The 22,205-nt window shown below is 50.6% G+C and overlaps 1 protein-coding gene across 1 annotated transcript in view; it reads right to left on the reverse strand.

The window, feature by feature from the left end:
* The window catches only part of ILDR2 (immunoglobulin like domain containing receptor 2), a gene marked incomplete at its 3' end in the record, with an annotated part of 55,476 nt that extends 38,124 nt beyond the window's left edge, over positions 1-17,352 (reverse strand). The window contains exons 1-2 of the mRNA XM_080824816.1: positions 17,295-17,352; positions 466-798 (exon numbers count right to left, since the gene is read on the reverse strand). Coding sequence (XP_080680942.1) covers positions 466-798; positions 17,295-17,340 — 379 coding nt within the window. The 5' untranslated portion in view covers positions 17,341-17,352. The remainder of the gene's footprint in view (positions 1-465; positions 799-17,294) is intronic.
* Between the last annotated feature and the right edge of the window lie 4,853 nt (positions 17,353-22,205).

Raw genomic sequence — 22,205 nt, forward strand, 5'->3', positions numbered from 1 at the left:
AGTAGAACTGATACAGAACCACAGGGGACTCAGGCCGAGGCATCTACCTGGCTCTGGATGGTGTATACGTACATCCCTTCTCCCAGCAGAGGAACTTCTTAGGGAAGTCTGCTCTCTGACTTTGGGAAAGGGCCATAAAGGCTGACGTCAAAGTGTATTTGAGAACATTCTTTGACGAGAACCTCTTTCGATTCAGTTCTGATAGCAAGCTCCTTAGACTAGAGGTCAGGTTTGAGAAAGACCATTTCCAGAGCTCATCTCGGTGTCTGTTCTAGATATTACACCCTTCCCCCTTCCCCCCTCGCTGTCACATTAAGTCCTTTGCTAGGCTTCTCGATGCTTCCACTTCCCATAAAATCAAAATCTTGAGGGGCTGCAAGGTAGAGAGGCTGACATCTCCCTGTGTTTGGGACAACAGAACTCATCTCCCTTCTATTCCTGGATTCAAAGCAGAGGTGTCATTACCATGCACAATCGTGATCTCTCTGCCCCTGTAGAAATCTCCCAGGGTGACGGTGGAGCCCTGTTTTGAAGCTACCACGCGAACAGTCCTCCTGCTGTCTAAGCAATCCAAGTAGGGGTCCCATTCCAGGTTTCTTTTGCTGAGAGACTGGGCCCGGGGAGAGGACATGCCCAAGGACTCGCCCATGCGATCCTGGCAGTAGGATTTGAACTTCCACTGCACGACGGCAGGCTGTCGGGAGGACGTGGAGAAGTGGCAGCGGAGCACAGTGGGCTGAAAGAGCATGGCCACCTTCTTCTTGTCGAGCACCGTGACTTGAAGGCCGTCAGCCATGGCTGCAAGACAGAATGAATTTATCCAAATGGTGCCCACCCCCCGGACCTCACCTGACGTCCAAATGGTACCCACCCCCCGGACCTCACCTCACGTCCAAATGGTGCCCACCCCCCGGACCTCACCTCACGTCCAAATGGTGCCCACCCCCCGGACCTCACCTCACGTCCAAATGGTACCCACCCCCCGGACCTCACCTCACGTCCAAATGGTGCCCACCCCCCGGACCTCACCTCACGTCCAAATGGTACCCACCCCCCGGACCTCACCTCACGTCCAAATGGTACCCACCCCCCGGACCTCACCTCACGTCCAAATGGTACCCACCCCCCGGACCTCACCTCACGTCCAAATGGTGCCCACCCCCCGGACCTCACCTCACGTCCAAATGGTGCCCACCCCCCGGACCTCACCTCACGTCCAAATGGTGCCCACCCCCCGGACCTCACCTCACGTCCAAATGGTGCCCACCCCCCGGACCTCACCTCACGTCCAAATGGTGCCCACCCCCCGGACCTCACCTCACGTCCAAATGGTGCCCACCCCCCGGACCTCACCTCACGTCCAAATGGTGCCCACCCCCCGGACCTCACCTCACGTCCAAATGGTGCCCACCCCCCGGACCTCACCTCACGTCCAAATGGTGCCCACCCCCCGGACCTCACCTCACGTCCAAATGGTGCCCACCCCCCGGACCTCACCTCACGTCCAAATGGTGCCCACCCCCCGGACCTCACCTCACGTCCAAATGGTGCCCACCCCCCGGACCTCACCTCACGTCCAAATGGTACCCACCCCCCGGACCTCACCTCACGTCCAAATGGTGCCCACCCCCCGGACCTCACCTCACGTCCAAATGGTGCCCACCCCCCGGACCTCACCTCACGTCCAAATGGTGCCCACCCCCCGGACCTCACCTCACGTCCAAATGGTACCCACCCCCCGGACCTCACCTCACGTCCAAATGGTGCCCACCCCCCGGACCTCACCTCACGTCCAAATGGTGCCCACCCCCCGGACCTCACCTCACGTCCAAATGGTGCCCACCCCCCGGACCTCACCTCACGTCCAAATGGTAACCACCCCCTGGACCTCACCTCACGCCATACACGCACACCTCTCCATCTCACCTCCCTAACCTGCCCCTTCCCGCTTTCTCCATCACAGTTAATGGCATTAATATCCACCGGGTCGCATTGTCCAGACACCTGCCTTCACTCCCAATGTCCAGGCGATCACTCAGCCGTATCTGCCTGATCTCTCTCTCTCTCTCTCTCTCTCTAAGTTTTTATTTATTTGAGAGAGAGAAAGAGACAGCATCAGCACAAGCAGGGGGAGGTGCAGAGGGAGAGGGAGAAGCCGACTCCTTGCTGAACAGGGAGCCTGACCGGGGGCTCAGTCCCTTGAGATCATGACCTGAGCCAAAGTCAGACGCCACCCAGGTGCCCCGCCACTTGACCGCTTAGTATCTTTACTCTCTTCTCTCCGCTTTGACCTCACCGCCAGTGCTTCTGCTGGCGCCCTCTTCATTTCTTACTTGTATTCCCATAATCTCTTGTCTGGTATCCCCACCTACAGTTGCCCATCCTTGCTATATGGTTCAGATGATCTTTCTAAATCGGACTGCTATGGCTCACCTTCTTAAAACCCTTCCCTCAGCCTCCACAGCCTTCAGGATAGAACCCAAAGTTCCTGGGAAGGCACTGAAGGTGCCCCATCATCGAATCCCTCTTACCTCCTCAGCCTCATTTCTGGTGGCATCTCGATTTGAGCACCAAGAATAACCAAACAAGTAACAGGTTCCCCAAGCGGGACTTGCTAGCTCACACCGCTAGGTCTTTAGCACACGATACTCTCGGTTTCTGGAACGCTTTTTACCTCACTTCTTTCATTGGGAAACTCTTTTCCACCTTTCAAAACCCAGGTTAAAGGCTTTCTGTAGGCCTTCTCTGACCCTTAATTCATTACTCACTTCCTCCTTTGTGCCTCAGCATCCTCTTTTAGACATTTCTTATAATTACTTTGCAAGTATTTATTTTCATGCCTGTCACCCCTAACAGAGTTGTCAGGTCAGAAACGTGTCTTACGTCGTGGTCCCAGCTTGTGAAGCCCGTAAGTACGCAACAAATATTTGATCAATAAAGACCATGAGGCTGGGAAGTATGACTTTAGGAGGAAGTGACTTCCCTTGCAGCTGATAACCAAGCGAAGGGGACAGAGATGAAGGGAAAAGGAAAGCTTTAAGAGAAATGAAGATTTTTCCGATCAAAAGCAGTAGACTAAGTTCAAAAGCTTTGAAGGGTAATCAAAAAAAAAAAAAAGTGAGGAAAAAAACGCTAGAAAGCAGATGAGAAGTTTAAGTGGTGAAAAGATCCAACCTGAGGCCTGGTGTCCAAGAAAGAGGGAAATTTCAGTGAATGGCAGACCAGGGGAGTGTTTGAGAGGCAAAAGGTCTCTATTAACTCAATGGTGAGATCTAGAAATTCCAAGCAAAGAGAACTTAACTTCCTCAGTTGGATGGGAGAGTCGAGCGTTTCTAGCTTGATCTGACATTAGAAGCAGAAAGAGAATGATGATGAGAGGCAGAAAAAAGGAATATGGATAGAAAGACACGGTAAAGAGGTTCTGAATTAAATTCAGGAGGCTGCCAAGTCAGCTTCGGGAAGCTTGAGACAGAACATTTCACCCCAGAATTACAGTGGACTTGAGACACACAAGGAAGGACTCGTTCCCTTCGGGTGCCTCCCGTCCTTTATTACTGCCAGAGTTCAAAATGACCTCCTGCAAACACACTCACTCTTATGGTTCAAACATACATTTATTTATGAACGTCTCCTGTGTTCTAATTCTTCTGGGGAGAAAACAGTTTCTGCGTTCTGCCGAATGAGGAAGTGCGAGTATTTGAGATTTACCAAATCTTAGTGTTCTGAACCTACCAAGCATCCTAGAATAAATGAAGGAATGCATGCACATGGTAATAGTCATTACTATGGAAATCTCTAGGATTTTGTAGAGAAAACCAGTTAAATGTGTCAGAGGTAGCACAATATAGTAAAATAGCACTGGAATCACATAGATAGGGCTTCGAGTCCCATCTGGCCATCCACTAGCCATGAGGCCTTAATGAGCCTCATAATCCTTACTCCCAGGGCTGTAAACAAACAGCTTGCAGGGAGAAGACTCCGGAGCAGCCCCGGGACCAGGCCCAGGACTCACTAATCCTCCTTCCTGTTTCCTGCCTTTTCTCTCACATCCCACACCAAGGCTCCCGAATCTCCATGAACATTCACCACCAACAGGTTTGATTACAGTCAGAATATGCAGATCAGCCCCATCGAGGGGCAAATCATTCCTCTCTGGAAGCTCACCGAAGAACCCCCATTTCTAGGCTCCATTGTTTCCTTCCACCCCCCCCCAAATATTGATGTGGTTCATTCCACTGCTCCCTAACTCACAGAGCTGGATTGGGAAAATAAATTTCTTTACAGTTTCGCCTTAAATTCTATTGCATTAGTTCTTAACTTTGTCATTCTTCTCCAAATCCTTATTCGCACTCCAGTTTTCCAGGTAACGGAAAAGGGACAGAGGTGAAGAGACCAGCTAGCCGTGGTTGAGGCTGGAGAGCCAATCACGGACATCATTCCCAGTACAACGCTTTGTACTTGACCACACCACCTTTCTTCTCTGCTACCTGTTCAGGCTATACCTGGAAAGTCCCATTTCCTAGTCTTTGTAGGATAAATAAAACCAGCAAAGGAGGCAGGTGCTAAATAAAAGTGTTGTAGGGTTTTCTGTTTGTTTCGTTTCACCGGGGGACATTTTTGACAGTTAAGTATGGGGTTTTGCTCGTTAGGGGACTACTAACAATAACCTCCTTCCCAGCTCTGTCCTCTGTTAATGAGATTAGCTGCTTGACCAAGCCACTGGACTCCCTCAATTTAAGAAAGGGAGCGGGAAGGGGCAGAGGGAGAGAGGGAATCTCAAACAAGCTCCACACCCAGCACGGAACCCCACGTGGGCCTGGATCTCACAACCCGGAGATACGATCTGAGCTGAAATCAAGAGCCGGACACTGAAGTGACCGAGCAACCCCGGTGCCCTTGGACTCTCCTAATTATTAATGGGAGTTCGTTGGTTCTCAGCTTATTCCATGACATAAAATATAAAGTCCTGCTCCCGAAAATAAGGAATAGAGAGTCAGAAACATCTGCCTTTCTATAACGTGAGAGTTAAAGGCATGGAATTGGGAGTTAGCGCTAAAGTACATTCCAAGCTTTACCACTTCGTAGCTGCATGACCGAAGGCAAATTTCTCAACTCAAGAGTTTCACTTTTCTCACTGGTGAATATTTCCTCATCGGTACATAAAAATTGTAACTACCTTATGGAGCTCACTAGCGTTACATGAGCATTTAACCTAAGCACTCAGGATAATACGGTATACAGTGAGCACTCAGTAAATGTACTGTGGCTGCTGCCATCAAGGACAGTCAGCTGACTTCTGGTGAAGCTGTGAACCTAGAGCTTGGTGAGCACAGATGCCCGGACGGGAGGTGCTGAATGCGTATAGTGCAGGACGGGCAAGACCGCACAAGAATGTTAGAATAGGTCATTAGGAGTTGCACAGTGACGGTGCCCTGGGTGTGCTCCACATGGCACAAACACGTATGCACCTCCTGGAAATCAGAAAATGGAGGGTAACCATGTGTGCACACGTGCAGGTGTAACGGGACCCTGGGACCGTAAGCCAAGGACGGAGCTGGACAACGGGAGAGGACAGGACTAGAAACTTCAAGGAAATGCCAGTGTATTGGACCTTTGAGGAAAATAAAAGTGAAGAGTTAGAGAGAAAGCTGAAAACGCCTGTCTCTGCTTTAGCTCTGTAAACGTCAAACTCCAGGAGGAGTGCCACCCAATTCTTGAGCCTCCCCTGGCCCTGCCTATTAGGAATCCCATTCCCACTGGAGGGTGGGGTCTGGAATTGCTCTTCTGGCCCAAGCCCTGAATTCCAGGTAAGGGCTTCGATTCCTTACACCCACCAAGCAGCATCTCTTTCGCTTAACCTGTGTTTATCCTGGACTGTTTCCTCCTGATTTGCAAACCATGCACCCAGCTGGGACTGACGCTTACTCTGAGCTCCAGCCTGCTTGCCTGGGCCACGACACCAGCCCCTTCTCTAGAGGATTTGGTACTGTTTCCTATCCCTTACTCATGACTGAACCAAATCCGAAACTGACGTGGCTAACCACCCAACTTCAAAAAAATACCTCTCATGGGACCTCCATTCCTACCTCCAGATCAGGCCCCTCAGAGACAGTACGTAATTGCAGGAAACACTAAAATGCACAATCCGGCGCGCACACTGAGATCAAACCTGGGAACACCCTCTCTCTGCTTCGCATTTCCAAGAGGTCTTCCCTGGGGGTGTGGTTCCTGTCCTGAGCTCTGGTCCCAACTCCTACAGAGTTTTTCCTATTTTACCACTTGTCAGACACCAAAACCTAGTACTTCTTATGCTAGAGCCTCTGCAGGCTGATAAGAACATTTTTGTATGCCAGGTAAACAAAATGTCAGCCTCTTCGTGGTGTTCATCTGTGCATTTGATCTAAGAAACCTTATTCCTTCCCACAGTTCCAACTATCACTATGTCTCAGACCCTCACCTCTCTGAGGCCTCATCTGCACGTTTTAACAGATGCTTCAAGTTCAACATGTCTAACCCCAGCCATGTTCTCTTTTCCCACTCGTTTCTTATAAAGCAATCCCTCCCCCCGCCTCCCTCTAGCTCCTTTGCCGGTATACCTCCAGCCTATCACCTCAGATAGAAATCATAGCTTTCGCGATCTCCTGTCCGTCCCTGAGTCCATTTGGTTGGTCACTAAATTTCAGCATCTCTCAAATTTGACCCTTCTCGACCTCCACGTCACCTCCTTAAATTGGGGTTCCGCTCCTTCTACTAGATACTAATCATGAGATGCTTACTACGTGTCAGAAATTGTGTTAAGCATTATTCATGCAGTATCTTCATGATTTTTTTCCAAAAATTCTATAAAGCATTTTATAGAATTTTATAAAGTATAAAATGAGTATTATTATCATACTCATTTTATAGATAAAGACCCTGAACCTCAGCGAATGTGTGTATCTTCCCTACCATCTCAGGATTAGCAAGTGACGGTCAGGTATGAAGCCAGGCTGCAAAGCCCTTGACCATCCCTCTACACAGACCTTCGTTACCTCCTAAGTGGCCTCCGTACTTCCAGCCCCAAATCTAGAGTTGCGGGTTTAAAAAAAAAAACAAAACATATCTAATCATGTCCGTCCATGCTTTAAGGCCTCCATTGATTCCCCATTGCTTCCAGGGTAAGACCTGAATGCCTAGAGAGGGCATGTGAGGTCTTCCCTGCGATTTGGCCCCAAGCACACTCCAGACGCACGGAAACAGTTTCCATTCTTTACCTGTCCATCTGTCACTCCTTTTCTCTGGGGAGACCCGAGAGCATGTAACTGAAGGAGGCTCAGCAGCCCAGAGAGAAAGCAGCCCTGAGTGTGGGTCCTGCAAGGCTGGGACTGAGTCCAGGCCCTGGTGACGCTGTAAGGGACGTCTGTGTCGGTGCCCTTAGAAAGAGACTTACGGAGGTGCGGAGAGAATCTGTGTTGCATCCTACAAACGAAAGCAAGTATTGCAGAACACTGGAGAGAAACGGTGAGAGAAGACGGCAGAACGTGAAGCAAGGTGAGCGAGCATGCCGTGTAGGAGGCACCTGTAAAAATTAGGATTCCCGACTGAAAGCTGTCCAGACAGCACAGGGAAGGTCCTAAGTGAAGACTGGAGATTCCGTGCTCTTGGGCATTTGCAGGGGAGGGAATCCTCTTTCTCAGACCCCCCCAGAGCATTCCTGTAGTTTTCTCTGTGCCCTTGATGCACAGAGAAACTGCCCTTGACTGTTAAATTCAAATTCAATCAAAATCATATTTCAAAACATTATGTTAAGTTCTGGGAAAATCGGTTTAAGAGACCAGTCCCAGATCTTGAGAAATTCAATATAAACTTAATTTCTGACTCTAAGGTCCCTGAGGGCAGAGACCAGGATTCGGTTGACTCTGATCCCCAGTACAGAGCAAAGCCATAGAATACGGGTGAAGCTCACACAATCTGGAAAGAATCAAAGAATGGAAGAATAAATGAAGGATTGAGTCTGAATGACCTTTCTTAGCAGCTTACCCGGCAGAGAATGGATTCTGACAAATTACTAGAAAAGCCGCCTGAAAGGAGAGTGGTGACTGACAGCTCAGAGAGCAGCCCCCAGCTCAGCGGGTCACTAGGCCAAGGAAGCTCAGCTCCACGTGCAGACACGGCTTCCCCTCTTGCAGCAAGATAAGGTCCTGCCCCAGTTCTCCTGTGAAGAAGAGGATCCCACACTCAAGGAACTGTGTTCCCGCAAGAACCACAAAAGCGGCGTCTAAAGCAAAGCTGTTCTTATTTTAGCAATTTCATTTTTTCCCAAAGCAAGTTCCTTTTCCCCACTCGTTAATTGGTAAGCAATTCCTGCCTGCCAGCATCTTTGGGAGGGAGACCTAGAAGCACAGCCCCATTTTACCTTATTTTATTTGAAATATTTATTTATTTGAGAGGGAGAGTACATACACACAAGCAAGGGGAAGGGGCAAAGACAGAGGGAGAAGCAGGCTCCCCGCTGAGCAGGGAGACCAACATGGGTCTCCATCGCAGGACCCTGGGATCGTGACCTGAGCTGAAGGCAAACGTTTAACTGACCGAGCCACCCAGGCGCCCCACACAGTTTATAGAACAAAGATCACTGCTGAAGGTCATGGAAAATCATCATTGTAAAGAGAGGCATCTTTTAAGTCTTGAAGTCCCAGAAGTGGGGTTTTGACCTCAAAATCACGTCTCCCAGGATATCTTGGCCTTCAGACTCCTAAGGTTTCGTTTCATTCAGTATGACGGTACAAATCTTCCTTTTCCTGGCTTCAAGTAAGATCTTCTTTAAGACGTTTATCTTTTGTCCTCACACTGTTAACGATTGTCCTAGTTTCTTAAAACACTGCTTAGGGACAACCGATGGGCAGGTTTTCTAAGTGTAGGAGATGAATATGAAGTATCCCATATCCCCTCTGGGTTTGGTCCATGGTCCAGATGAGGAAATAAAGCCTGTCCATCCCCCAGGAGCACTGTCAGGATGGGAGCAAAGTATTTGGAGAAATGTCGGCCGGCGAGCTCAAGGTTTAAAGGCGGAGAGAATGCAGATAGGATCTATTTTTTTCCCCCTAAAAAAAGAGGAACCATTCATCTTCCTATATACCTGGGTTAAGAATAAAATAAAATAAAAAGACTTTACAAAGAATAGTAGACATTCCCTTCGTATTTGCCTAATATCTAAGCCTGATTATCCAGCTCTCCCATTGGTTCTGTAAGTCAATCGCCTGCCTTCCAGCAAATTCCTTTCCTGCCTAAATTGGCCAGGATCAGCTTCTCCTGTTTGCTAACATGACACCTGACTACTCAAGCCATTTTATGGTTAGGGTGACCAGATGTACCATTTGGAGATTTAAAAAAAAAAAAAAATGACAGCATTCTTGTATGTTTTCTCCCTATTAATCCCCAAAGGCAGGACTAGCTCCCTGTCTTCCATGGTGCTATGGTAAACGTCGGTGCTGCCCTTGCCCAAGCAGGCCTTGCTCATGGCCTAGGTCTTATTTGCCGCCCATCACGCTGGTCCTCGTGCACACTGTGCTTGCCGTTCATTAAGCATATGTCCTATGTGTCCAACTGAGCCATGCTTTCCCGTTCTCAGCTGCCACTGTGCAGATAAAAGCCAGAAGCATCTCTCTTTTCTGTCTGATTGGCCTTGTCTTCCAGAGATCGACATGAGCTCATGAGTAATGTCTAGCTGGCCTACCTACCATTCCAGTGGGACCAAAGCTGCACCGGAAGGGGTTAGTCCCTGTCCTGCAAGGCAGAGGTCCTTTGGAAACTGTCCTGGTTCACTGGGTGGGTCGGCTTTCTGGGATGCACCGGCTCTTTGGACCGAGAAAACGCCTATAAGAAAGTTCTGACCGAACTCTACCACCTCATTACCTGTATTTCCAGTTTAGATCTCCCACCTGAACTCCAGACCCAAATACATGACCTCATTCTACATGTGGCTGGGACACAGGCACCTCCAACTTGTCACTCTGTAGAAGGAGACACTAACTGCCCGCTTCCCTTAGTGAAGGAACTTCTCGGGTTTTAATCCAGCCAGCCAACCCAACCAAACACTACGTTCCCTAGCTTCTCTGTAGTTAGTTGTGACCGAATATTCAGGACGAAGGTACATGAGGAGAAGTGACTTGCAACTTCTGGGCCACCTCCCCAGAGCCGCATGACAACCTGCACGCCCTGGGCCTCTGATCTCCTCGCTCCAGCTGGCTGAGAACGGCCGTCACGGGGGCCGTCTGGGCAGCCGCATGTTGGGAACGGCAGACGCACCCCCAGGACATCTAAATTGTTACCGGAGAGAGAAGGAAATTATTTTGTGTGAGTTTCTGTATTTTAGAGTTTCTTTGCTGTAGCAACTTAGACCGTACTTTTATAAAATGCAAAATATCAAACCTTTATCTCCCTCCCTTATGTGTTTCGTCTCCTGTGTTAGTTCATGCCCAAAAACGTCATCTCTAGCAATCCCACGCCGCAAGCCTGAAGGGTCTCTGGCACTCCTGCCCCCTCAGTCTGCAGGTCCAACCATGTCACCACTACCCCTCCATCTGCAGTCACTCTGTCCACCTCTCCCACCCCCACTGCACCCTGTGACGTCGGGCTCTCGGTATGCCTCGCCTCTCTTTCCGCACGAGTCTCCCGCGTGCTCTCTGCTGCATGTTTGCCCACACCTATCCCACTCTCCACACTGCGGTGCAAATGATATTTCCAAAATGCACATCTGAGCATGGCACTCCTTTGCTCTGACCCTTTCAAAGACGCCTTCTAGCCACTTCGGGAGCACAAGGGACAACAGGCCCCCTTTCAGAGGGGCCGCTCTCTTTCATTCCTCCTGCGGCACTAAATTCCCCAACCATACTAAAATATTTGGAATTTTCGGAGATCATGTCCTCCCTGATTCTTTAAATCTGTAAATCCCCCTTCTTCCATCCCACTTTTCCTCTAGTAATTCCTATGCATCCCTCCAAACTCGCTCAGCTATCACTTCCTCCAGAAGTTTCTTCTCGCTCTTACTGCAGTCCCAGCACCCCAGAGAATGACATGGCAGTTGCCTGAGAATTTCCTACCCAGCTCTCTGTCTCTGTCATCAGCAACGAACTCTCGCCAGCAGCCTTGAAAGACTCCGCTGCGTGGTAGGTACTCAACACATTTGTTGAATGATTTAACCCAGTTAATAGATCAGATTATTTGTTCCCAGTTAGTTTTCCCTCCAGACTCTCGCCTTGTTCCCTGTAGGTAGAGTGCACTTACCACTCCAAGAACCCTGGGCTCTTCTGCGTGACCCGCATGCCATAAGACGCGTCCAAGCAGAAGCTTAAAAGGCATGTGCCTGCTTTGGCTCTGGTCACTCGAGGCTCTCGCCCTGCCCCTTTGAGCCCTCTGCCACAACACAAGCATGCCCAGACAGTGGCTGACCCTTCGTCCTCCGTCTCAGAAGAAGAAAACATTTGGAACTCAGCCAAGTCTACCAATTCTAGCCAATTCACAGCTGACTTGCAGCTGACTTCAGCTCCCACGTCATATGAGCAAGAACTAAATGTTGGCCCTTGTGAGCGTTTGAGATTTGGAGGCTGCTCATGGCTATATCAAAATGCTGACTGATACACCTCTTTGGGGCTCATAGTTCATATTGAGGGCCTACTGTGTGCCAAACATTGCGCTAGGAGTTTTACATATCCACCTTAACGATCAAAACCACCCTGGAAGGTAAATTAATTTCCCATGTTTAAAGCCAGAGAAAATAAGGTAGAATATTAAGCTAGTATTCAAACCCAGGTCAGTTTGAATCTAATCCCTCTCCCTGCACGGCCTCTAAGTCTGCCTCCCAATGAGCCAAGGGCATGGGAGGAGTGACAGTGCAGGATCCCAGCTGAATGCGAGGGTTAGACTCCCAAGGCAGGGCACCACTTCCTGCAGGAGTGCGGACACTGCAGGAGAACAGGGGAAGCAACATATTCTTCTCAGCTCTTCCTTGTTTCTTGGCCCATAAAGAACACTAGTCATCCAAAATGCCTTCTTCCACTTTCAGAGAGCCAAGAGCTATCTTGAAGACCAAAATGTTAAGCATGCACATGCCACAGCTACATCCTGTGTGGCTCCTGGGTGCACAGCACCAACCCCAAGTCCCAGATGGGCTCTGAGATGCCAGCAGTATCTGCTGTCGCTGGGCCACATCCTCTGTTCCGCTGGGCCTCACTTCTCATTTATGCCTTGCCTTTAGATCTCAGGATCTAATTGAAAAAACTAAATGCTATTCTTTCTCATGTTCCCTTGCAACATTTCCCTGAGTTCTGTGAATTCTGAGCCTCACGACCCAGTGCCCCATAACAGACACCATGTATGTTCACTTACATCAAGAGTTCTACTTTGACCCACTGTGAGCAGAAAAGAATGTTTCCTTTGGATTCTGGTCCTTGACACAACCAAGTCATGTTAAGTCAGTGACACTATTTCTTGATCTTTTAATCAATAAGATACCATGGACTTGGACAAGTTATTTATCCTCTCTGAGCCTTTGTGTTCTAATGTAGAAGTAGGTAATATTAGTCATTCTTGCTTAGAATGATCAAAAGGCATAATGTATATAAAAGTCCTTTAACATATGGGAAAGCATTATAGCATATAAAGAAGCAAGAACAACCACCACATCATACCTTTGTTTATATTCTTGATTGGGGAAAAAAGGAGACATAAAAGCTAAAATGTTGGAAGGAGTGAAAAGGTGTGTGCATCCTGAAACCAAAGGGATATCCTGGGGCCATGTTGGCTCTAGTGGGGTTCATCCCATCTGGTCCAAAGTGCTCACTTTCCTGTACCAGTCCCCAGCATGACCACATTTCATCATTCAGAGTGGACCCTCTCCCATCCACCAGGCACTGAGTGCTATTCCATTTGTCCCCCTGAAAATCCTAACGAGAGCTCTCCCTCCCCAGCTGGTGTCTTTCATTCCAATCATTAATGAACAGGGAAGGGCTAAAGAAATGGGCTTTTCACTGGGTGAATTATAAAAGGAAGACTGGACCTGTCACTTTTTGGTCATGACTTCCAACTCATCAAAATTAAGTGGAGACAAGATTCTAAACCCTAGCATCTTTAGAGCTGAAAGTGACCTCCAAAGTCATCTCATTCAACAGATTATGAGACTCAGATCCCATGGTTATAGAGTCAATCTATGGGGCAGGAAGGACTAGAACCCAAACCTTAATTCCCAGGTCAGGGTTCCTCCCACCAACCATGTTCTGGTACTAAAACTGTGAACACTGTACTGAGCACTAAGTACTTACCCTAAGACTATAAGCACAGCACTGCCCTAAAACCGCTACTACTACTAACTCCAAGCCTGTAGAAATGAGCCAACCAGCAGAATCATGTGAGTCTAAAATCTAAAGAGTGATACTGAAACAAGCCCTCTCTCCCGGTCCAGAGAGAAGCATCTGGCTGAGAGAAGGAGGGGAGAGCGGAGGCCTGTGATAGCGTTGAAAGAAGGTGCTCGGGGAAGAGCAAGGTCTCTTCTGCAGGGAAAGGAGAACAGAGGAGGGAGAGAAATTAAACGTGTGCAGGACAGGGAAGGAGACAAGGGAAGCTGAGGCGTCAGCAGCCTCTGAAAGCGACTCTTCCTTCTCCAGGACTAATATTAACACTTGAACTCTCCACATCCAAGCCTGTCGGCACACAGTCACCAGGTATCTACCTGAATGCAAACCAGAGCAGGTGACAATCACCCCCCGGAAACCTCCTTCCCCCCACAGGGTGGGTTAGGAGCCACCGTGAGGTACCCCCACCGCACTTGGTGCAGATCTCCATTACTGCTTGGACACGAGCTACTCCATAATGTGTCCTGCCACCAGACTCCGAGTGCTGGAAGGCAGGGCCGTGTCTAACCGCACCTGGAGGTAGTGGTTTACTCAGCCCCTGACGAGGCATGAACACGTGTCTTCCCTCGGCCGCCACCTCTCCTAGGAGTTCCCTTCAAGATGACTCGATCCCCACTTCAGGCTTGGCTTGGGGGTGCCCACGCTCTCCTAGCCCCTCATGTGGCTCTCACAGCTCTGACTGGAAGGCCTTCTGCTTCCCGATCAAAATCACCAGAAAACTGGGCGCCTGGGTGGCTCGGAGGGTTAAAGCCTCTGCCTTCGGCTCAGGTCATGATCCCAGGGTCCTGGGATCGAGCCCCGCATCGCATCGGGCTCTCTGCTTAGCAGGGAGCCTGCCTCCTCCTCTCTCTCCCTCTCTCTGCCTACTTGTGATCTCTGTCAAATAAATAAATAAAATCTTGAAAATCACCAGAAAACTCACTCGAGTCACTGACTCGACTGATGGCTCTTTGAGGGGAAGGACTGGGGCTTTTCTCTCTCTTTGCCCTCAGCACCTATCCTAACGCTTGGAAAGCACAGGAATTTAGTATGTGCCTGTGGAAGGGATGAATAAATGAATGACTAGAACCGAAAGGCTAACGGAGCAAGCAACCGTCACCACAGAGAGACCCGAGAGTCTCCAGGACAACGCAGGGCCTGCTTCCCGCCTGCGAGTGTGTTCGCGGAGTGGACACAGCACCCGCGTTCCTCACAGCCTCTGCTGCCAGCAAGGAGGAGACGCCATCCGCATTCAGGAACAAAGACCGAGTGAACCCTCCTTCAGGTCCTCCTGCTGGATGGCACCTGTTGCTAAAATAGCAGCTGAGAAGCGTCGTGTTTGTTCAAAACAACAATTTCGTACAGGAAGCAGCATCACAATGACAATAAGAAATCATGAGGCTAAATATACAGCAGAATTTCGCAATGAAAGACAAGGAAGGAGCTGCCTGAGGCTGAGGAAAAAAACTGAAGTGTTGATTAGACATTGCTCAGCCTGCATTAAGAGAGACAAACAGGGGAGGGGGAGGGAGGAGAAAGAGAAAGTGGGGGAGGAGGAGAATGAACGTGTGCCCCCAGCCCTGACTCATTTTTAATCTGTCCTTCCTTTTCTCCCTCCCTTTGTCCCACCCCCTCAAGAGAGAATCCATTGATTGGGCCGGACTGAAATGTCTTACCTTTCCCTCTCGTGGCTTTTCGGTGAGCGAGGAGCCTGAATCCACCTCCTCCGTGACTGCTCCTCTCCCCCACCCCCCGGCCGCCATTGTTAGCGTCTCCACCTTGCTGAGGCTGAGAGGCAGGGGCTTGCCGGGCCGCACCGCTGACAGCCCGATGGTGTGAGGGGGAAGCCGAAGCTGGGATGGGGAGGGGGTGCTGCAGTGCTCCGAGGGATCTCGAAAGCCAGCCTCAGTGCAGAGCACGGCCGCCCGGGTGTCCGACAGCTGAGAGGGCCCTAACAAGGACCTGTTGCCGGCCGCCAGGCAGGCGGCGGCTTCTCCGGGGACCGAGCAAAGAAGGCACGGACAGAGCAGCAACTCCCCTCAAAATAAACACAAAACAGAACTCCCTACGACCAAGAAAACCCAGGGAGGCAGCTTCGAAGAGCGCAAATGGGACCGGCCTGGGGTTCGGGGAACTGGGGTCGAGTCCCTGTCCCACTGCACATTCGCTGTGTGCCCATCACCTCTCTGGGCCTCCATTTCTAGAAAACGAGGGCTGGCCTAGATGGCCTGTGGCCCCGTCCTCGTCCTCGTAAAATGTTGTCAGCCATCTAGCAGGGCTCTGTGTTCCCCTTCTGCTTCCACTCCCTGCAAATACCTCAAGTGCTTTTTCTGGGCACACTCTGCAGTGTCTGGAAGAGCATCTCCCTGACTTAGAGCCAGGACGCCTAGCTGAGCTCAGGGAGGTGGCGACACAGGTTTCAGGCCCGAGTTCCCCTCTAGTATGGCAACACAGAAGGAGAGGCAAATCGAGGACATTCAGAATCAGTGAGGGTGGAAGAGGAAGGCACTGGGAGGCCAGGGGAGTGGGGAGACATGGATCAGCCAAACCCTGAAATTAGAGATGATTCATATTTGAATAATGTGGGAGGGATGAACTCAGAGCCGCCAAGAGAAGAGGCTAACTCTGCAGACAAGGCCTGCCCACCCCCACCCCCCAAACCTCAAGCCAGCACAGAGCAGAGCTAGTGTTAGGGTCCTTCATTTGGAACAGGAAAAAAACGAGGCCATCAATAATCTTATCCTGAAGCTAAGGGCAATAGAGTTTTTGCTTTGCTTCTTAAATGCATTCCACCCTCTTTCAATGACTGCCTTAGATGTTTCAAACTTCCTACTGACTTGATTTTTCCAAATCTTCTGATTGGTGCCCCCAGAGGGGACAGAACTGCATTTTTGGGGTGCTGTTTTCTGTTTTCTCTCCTGCCCTGCATGGCCCTCACCCTGTCCTCTCAACCCTCCTGATCCCTTCTCCATCCCTCGGCCTCCACCTTGCTGGGAATCTTTGTCTCTTCCAAACTCCGGGAACCTTCCTGCCCGACCTCACCAGCATCCAAGCCGGGTCACTTCGTGAATGTCTCAGGGCCAGCCACCCCGCCTGGCCACCGGCCCCTCGACCTCGCAGGACCCTGGCGTGGGGCAACAAGAACCTTTGCAGACCTCAGGCGGCTGGGAAGAAAGTTCCCCCAAAGGGAGGGAGAGACACGGAGTATGGAGCTAGCGGAAGCGCCTCTGGTGCGGGGAGCAGCTCTCCCTCCTGAGTGTCTCTGCGGTTCCTCCTTCCTGGGGGAGGGGAGACTGTTTGCTTCGGAGGAAGGTTCTGCTCCGCGGCGGGACCACTCCTCCAACCGGTACCAAGCGAGCGGGAGCAGGGCCCTAAACTCCACAACCAATCAGCCCCGGTCCCCATCCTGCTCCTCATCCCGCCCCGCGGCAGCCCCGGAGCCCCAGGGAGAGCGCCGCGGGGTCCCCCGCCTCTCCGGGGAAGGAGTCGGGGAGACGCGCTCCTCCGCCCCGCACCTCCAGAAAACCAGTTCTCTGGATTAATGTCTCCTCCGAGCTTGCTTCCTTTTTTTTTTTCTTTTTTCCCTAACCAGGCTCTTCCCAGGGCCCACGGCACCACAAAGTCAGGGTGAGACCGAGAAGAACCGCTGTGTGGAAGAGGACGCGCCCGAGCTATCTCGTGAGGAGTCGAACACCTGCCTCGCGACCGTCTCACTTGGGCCGGGGTCCTCGCCCGCCTCCCCCATCGTCCTCGCACGCGCGCGCGCACACACACACACACACGCACACGCACACGGCCCCTTCCCCCACTCACCGCCGACCTGCGAGCGGCTGGAAGCCCAGCCGGGGGGACCCGGGGGTGGGGTGGGAACGCGGCCCCGAGGGAACGCGCGCAAAGTTGCTCGCCGGGGTCGGGAAGGGCTCCCACCTGTTAGCCAGAAGACGGCGGTCCACGCCAGCACGACCCCGTCCATGTTCCCCAACTTCCCATGCGGCTGGAGCAGCGGGCGAAGCGGGGGCCGGCGGCAGCGCGCGGCTCGGGGTAACCGGGCGGCCGCGGCAGCGGCGGGGATGCGGCCGCGCGCGCGAGCGGGCCCCCGGGGTCCCACGGCGCCGCCGCCCGCCGGGCCCGCCTCGCCGCCTGCCCAGCGCGCGCTGCCGCGGGCTCCCCGGCTCGGCTCGGCGCGGCTCCCGGCGGCTCGGCTCCCGGCTGCGGCGCGGCTCCCCGGCGCGGCTCCCGCACGCCCAGGCAGCGAGCGCGGCGCGCGGCGAGCGCCTCCCGGCAGCAGAGCCCGCCGCGCGGGGGAGCTCGGCCGCCGCCTCCTCCTCCCCGCCGCCCGCCGCCCGCCGCCCGCCGCCCCGGGGCTTCCGAAGTTTCTGGGTCACGTGCCGGCCCCGAGGTCGCGCCTGGGAACAAAGTACTCCCGGGCGGAGGGTGCGGGGGAGGCGGCCGAGCGGGCTGGGTTGGGGGGCCGGGGGCTGCTCCCAGGGAAGCCAGCGTCCCGGAACCCAGGGAGGGGGGGCTCTGGCGGGGGGAGGGGTGAACGCAGGTGGCTGTGGCCAGCCTGAACCGGGACAGGGACAGACAGACCCAGAGGGGGACCTGTGGGGACTTGGCATAAATAGTCCCCGGACTTCGCCTAGCAGGTCCTCTGGGCAAAGGTGTGGGCTTCTGCTGGGCCCCCCATGCCCCCCGCTGCTTCCCTTCTTGGCAATGCAAGGACATCAGAGGCTCAGAGGTAGGAGGGAGACCCGCGCTGTGACCTTCTGTGGAAACACTGTGAGGCATAGTGAGGGCATGTGGCTCTTTAACTGAAAACATGTAAAACTCGAATGAAATAAACAAGTCTATCGCTTACGTGTGTCCAACTCTTAATCACGGATCGGCCTTTTGGCTAAGATCACATGCATGTGTCCAACACTTTACCGTGTGCAGGGTGCATGCACATGGATTGTTTCCCTTTGTTTTTATAATTTTTAATTTTTTAAATTTCTTTTCAGTGTACTAGAATTCATTGTTTATGCACCCCACCCAGTACTCCATGCAATACGTGCCCTCCATAATACCCACCACCAGGCTGGCCCAACTTCCCAACCCTCTGCCCCTTCAAAGCCCTCAGATTGTTTTTCAGAGTCCATAGTTTCTCATGGTTCATCTCCCTCTCCAATTTCCCTCAACTCCCTTCTCCTCTCCATCTCCCAATGTCCTCCGTGTTGTTCCTTATGCCCCACAAATAAGTGAAACCATATGATACTTGACTCTCTCTGCTTGACTTATTTCACTCAGCATAATCTCTTCCAGTCCTGTCCATGTTGCTACAAAAGTTGGGTATTCATCCTTTCTGATGGAGGCATCATACTCCATAGTGTATATGGACCACATCTTCCTTATCCATTCATCCGTTGAAGGGCATCTTGGTTCTTTCCACAGTTTGGCGACCGTGGCCATTGCTGCTATGAACATTGGGGTGCAGATGGCACTTCTTTTCACTACATCTATATCTTTGGGGTAAATACCCAGTAGTGCAATTGCAGGGTCATAGGGAAGCTCTATTTTTAATTTCCTGAGGAATCTCCACACTGTTCTCCAAAGTGGCTGCGCCAACTTGCATTCCCACCAACAGTGTAAGAGGGTTCCCCTTTCTCCACAACCTCTCCAACACACGTTGTGCCCTGTCTTGTTAATTTTGGCCATTCTAACTGGTGTAAGGTGGTATCTCAATGTGGTTTTGGTTTGAATCTCCCTGCTGGCTAGTGATGATGAACATTTTTTCATGTGTTTGTTAGCCATTTGTATGTCTTCATTGGAGAAGTGTCTGTTCATGTCTTCTGCCCATTTTTTGACATGATTATCTGTTTTGTGTGTGTTAAGTTTGAGAAGTTCTTTATAGATCCTGGATACTAGCCTTTTGTCTGTACCGTCATTTGCAAATATCTTCTCCCATTCCGTGGGTTGCCTCTTTGTTTTGTTGACTGTTTCCTTTGCTGTGCAGAAGCTTTTGATCTTGATGAAGCCCCAAAAGTTCATTTTCGTGTTTGTTTCCTTTGCCTTTGGAGACATATCTTGAAAGAAGTTGCTGTGGCTGATATCGAAGAGGTTACTGCCTATGTTCTCCTCTATGATTCTGATGGATTACTGTCTCATGTTGAGGTCTTTTATCCATTTTGAGTTTATCTTTGTGTATGGTGTAAGAGAATTTCGAGTTTCATTCTTCTACATAGAGCTGTCCAATTTTCCCAGCACTATTTATTGAAGAGATTGTTTCCATTTTTAAAAACATCTGTCACATGTATGTAGGAAATGAGTCTGAATGGACATATTAAGAGACGAGTGAGCAGAAACTTAGGCTTTGGTTGACAAGTCTGTCTTAAGCATCTACTAGGTACTAAGAACCAAGGCTGCAATGTAAATAAAGCAGACCTCCTACCCTTTGAGAGCTTCATCTTGTCCAGGAGAGGGAGGAAGGTTAGGCCATTAAATACATGTTGGTAGTGAAAGGGAGCAAAGGTGATAATCGAGACTTAGAGAAAGTACCCTCAGAACACAATGGAAGGAGCAATCTAGGGACGGGGTGCTGCACCACAAGAAAGAAATGGTACATCTTCCGTGGCATTTGTAGCATGGGGAGGATTTGGACTGTACAGGGATTGGCGGTGGAAAGGGGGCAGGATCAGGAATTCTGGAGAGAGAAAAGAAAGGAGACAAGGCAGAAAGGTGTAAAATTGTCTCAGAAACAAAGTAGTTCTAGGCGTGAGGTGAGTTCCTGGAGAGAAAGACTACACACTTGAGAGCGAATTTATATGTGAAACAGAGATGAGATGTGACCATTAGAAATGGCGAGAAAAGACTCTGGACGTTGATCTTTTATGACTGCTTGACATCTGAATTCCCTTCTTACTGAGACAGGGAAACTAAAAGGACGGATGAAGGATTGCATTTTTGTTCCTTTTTCTGCCTTTATTCTTGTTAAGACCCACATCCCCACCTTACACATGTCTTACAGTACAGATAATGTCTGTCCTCCTTGTACAGGTCAAGGAGTTAATGATTTCTTTGGAGATTTCTTGCGCCATATTTCACATCTATGGAGTGACTGGGTGAGGTTGTCATGTAGACCACTAACTCCAGACATCTCGATGCCAAGACTTCTGCTCTAGGGCATAAGTAACTCATGGAGGACACCTAAGCACTAATCCTGTTTTGACTGGTTCCTGGATGTATGAGAAGACATGCGCACCAGACCACAACCCTCAATAAAATATTCAGACCCCAAGCAAAGACAAAACTCATTCTCCTTTTCCTTTCCGAGTCTCTCAGATGCTCTGTCAGTATCTATTCTCTCTGTCGTCAGTAAACCCTGTTCTCATTTCCTCTCTGCTCACATTTGATTTCTATCCTATCCTGCACAAAGCCAAGGACCCTCTTAGCTGGTCCTGTGGGACCCCCTCTGGGTCCTCAGACTCAGCCAGCCTACATCATTATTTTTTAGAAACTCCCAACCGTGGAGGCCACAGAATCTAGAACAACCTCCCCAAACACCCCAGCTGGGGTAATGGCCCAGGCCACAGGCATGGCCAGGGACCCTCTCACTCTGGGGCACCCAGTGTTCAGAAGCAGCTGGGACAGAAGTCAGGCCACCAGATTGCTGTGAGGTGCGATTTTGGCTGTGGTCTAGCATGTACAGATCTCTCTGCGTTCCAGCCCATTTTTCTGCACCTGGCTCTGCAGCCTTCCTGGCATTTCTGTGGGCCACCCAATATCCTTTCATAAATTCCCTCTCTGTGTATTCTGGTCAGAGATGATTTCTGATACTTGCAATTAAGAATGCTGAATAATATGCTTTGTGAGAGAGATTTGGAGGACTCTTTCCTTTCATAAAGAAAAATAAAATAAAATAAAAATAGAAAATAAGAGTAAAGGATGTACCAAACATTCCCTATTAGGTTCTCAGCACAGTCCTAGGTGTTTCACAGGCCTTAGTTAACTTCTCTAAGATTAGGTAGCTAGTAAATGGCAGAGGTAGGATTTGAAATGAAATCTTTTGATGCTAACACATACGCCCTTGCGCCATAAAAGGAACGCCTAGACCAGAGAGTTGATGGGATGACGTATTTGTATTATGCTCTGCCATTTATTGTATGCGTGCATGTGACTGTGTGTGCATGGGCAGGTGCACATAATGCCCAAAAGTATGAGCCGTGTTTAGTGTCTAAGCCCACAGAACAACAGTCTTTTATGCAACCCTTGGACAACTTTCAAGAGTTGAGATATTGGGAACGGGAGAGGGACTAAGCAAAGAGAACCTGCAAGGGTCCGGGAAGTGGAAAGTGCGCGCCCACTGAAGAAGTGAGCTTCGGATGTGTGCTCTAAGTATGTGTCTGTACGCATGTCAACGTGGTTTCAAGAGACTGGGGGAGGAACTTGTGCTAGAGAGAGTCATAGAACCCCGGGGCCTTGTCCACCAACCCGGGCATTTGTTTTCTGTGTATCGCTCTGCATGTCTACCTTCCAGCTGGAGAGGAGCAGTTGGTCTAGCCTGCATCTTCTGGAGTGGCTGGGGCTCCCAGCCATCGCTAAGGAGGTGCCAAACCAGAAATCACAGTGCGTGTCCCTCCCAAATGCACCGTTACTACCGAGCTGAAGGAAGGTTAAGAGAAACTTGGAGGGTAGACCTAAGGATTCAAAACATGCAGCCTGAGGGATCGTAATAGAAAAAAGGCAGAACAATGGTATTATTTTCCTGTAGGGTTGATGGTAGAGGTACCAGTGTGACATCAGAATCCTGGTGTTCGTCCAAGGGTGGTTTTTGAACTTTCAGCATCAAAATCACATTAAAGT

This window comes from Martes martes (assembly GCF_963455335.1).
Source record: "Martes martes genome assembly, chromosome: 15".
Lineage (NCBI taxonomy): Eukaryota > Metazoa > Chordata > Mammalia > Carnivora > Mustelidae > Martes > Martes martes.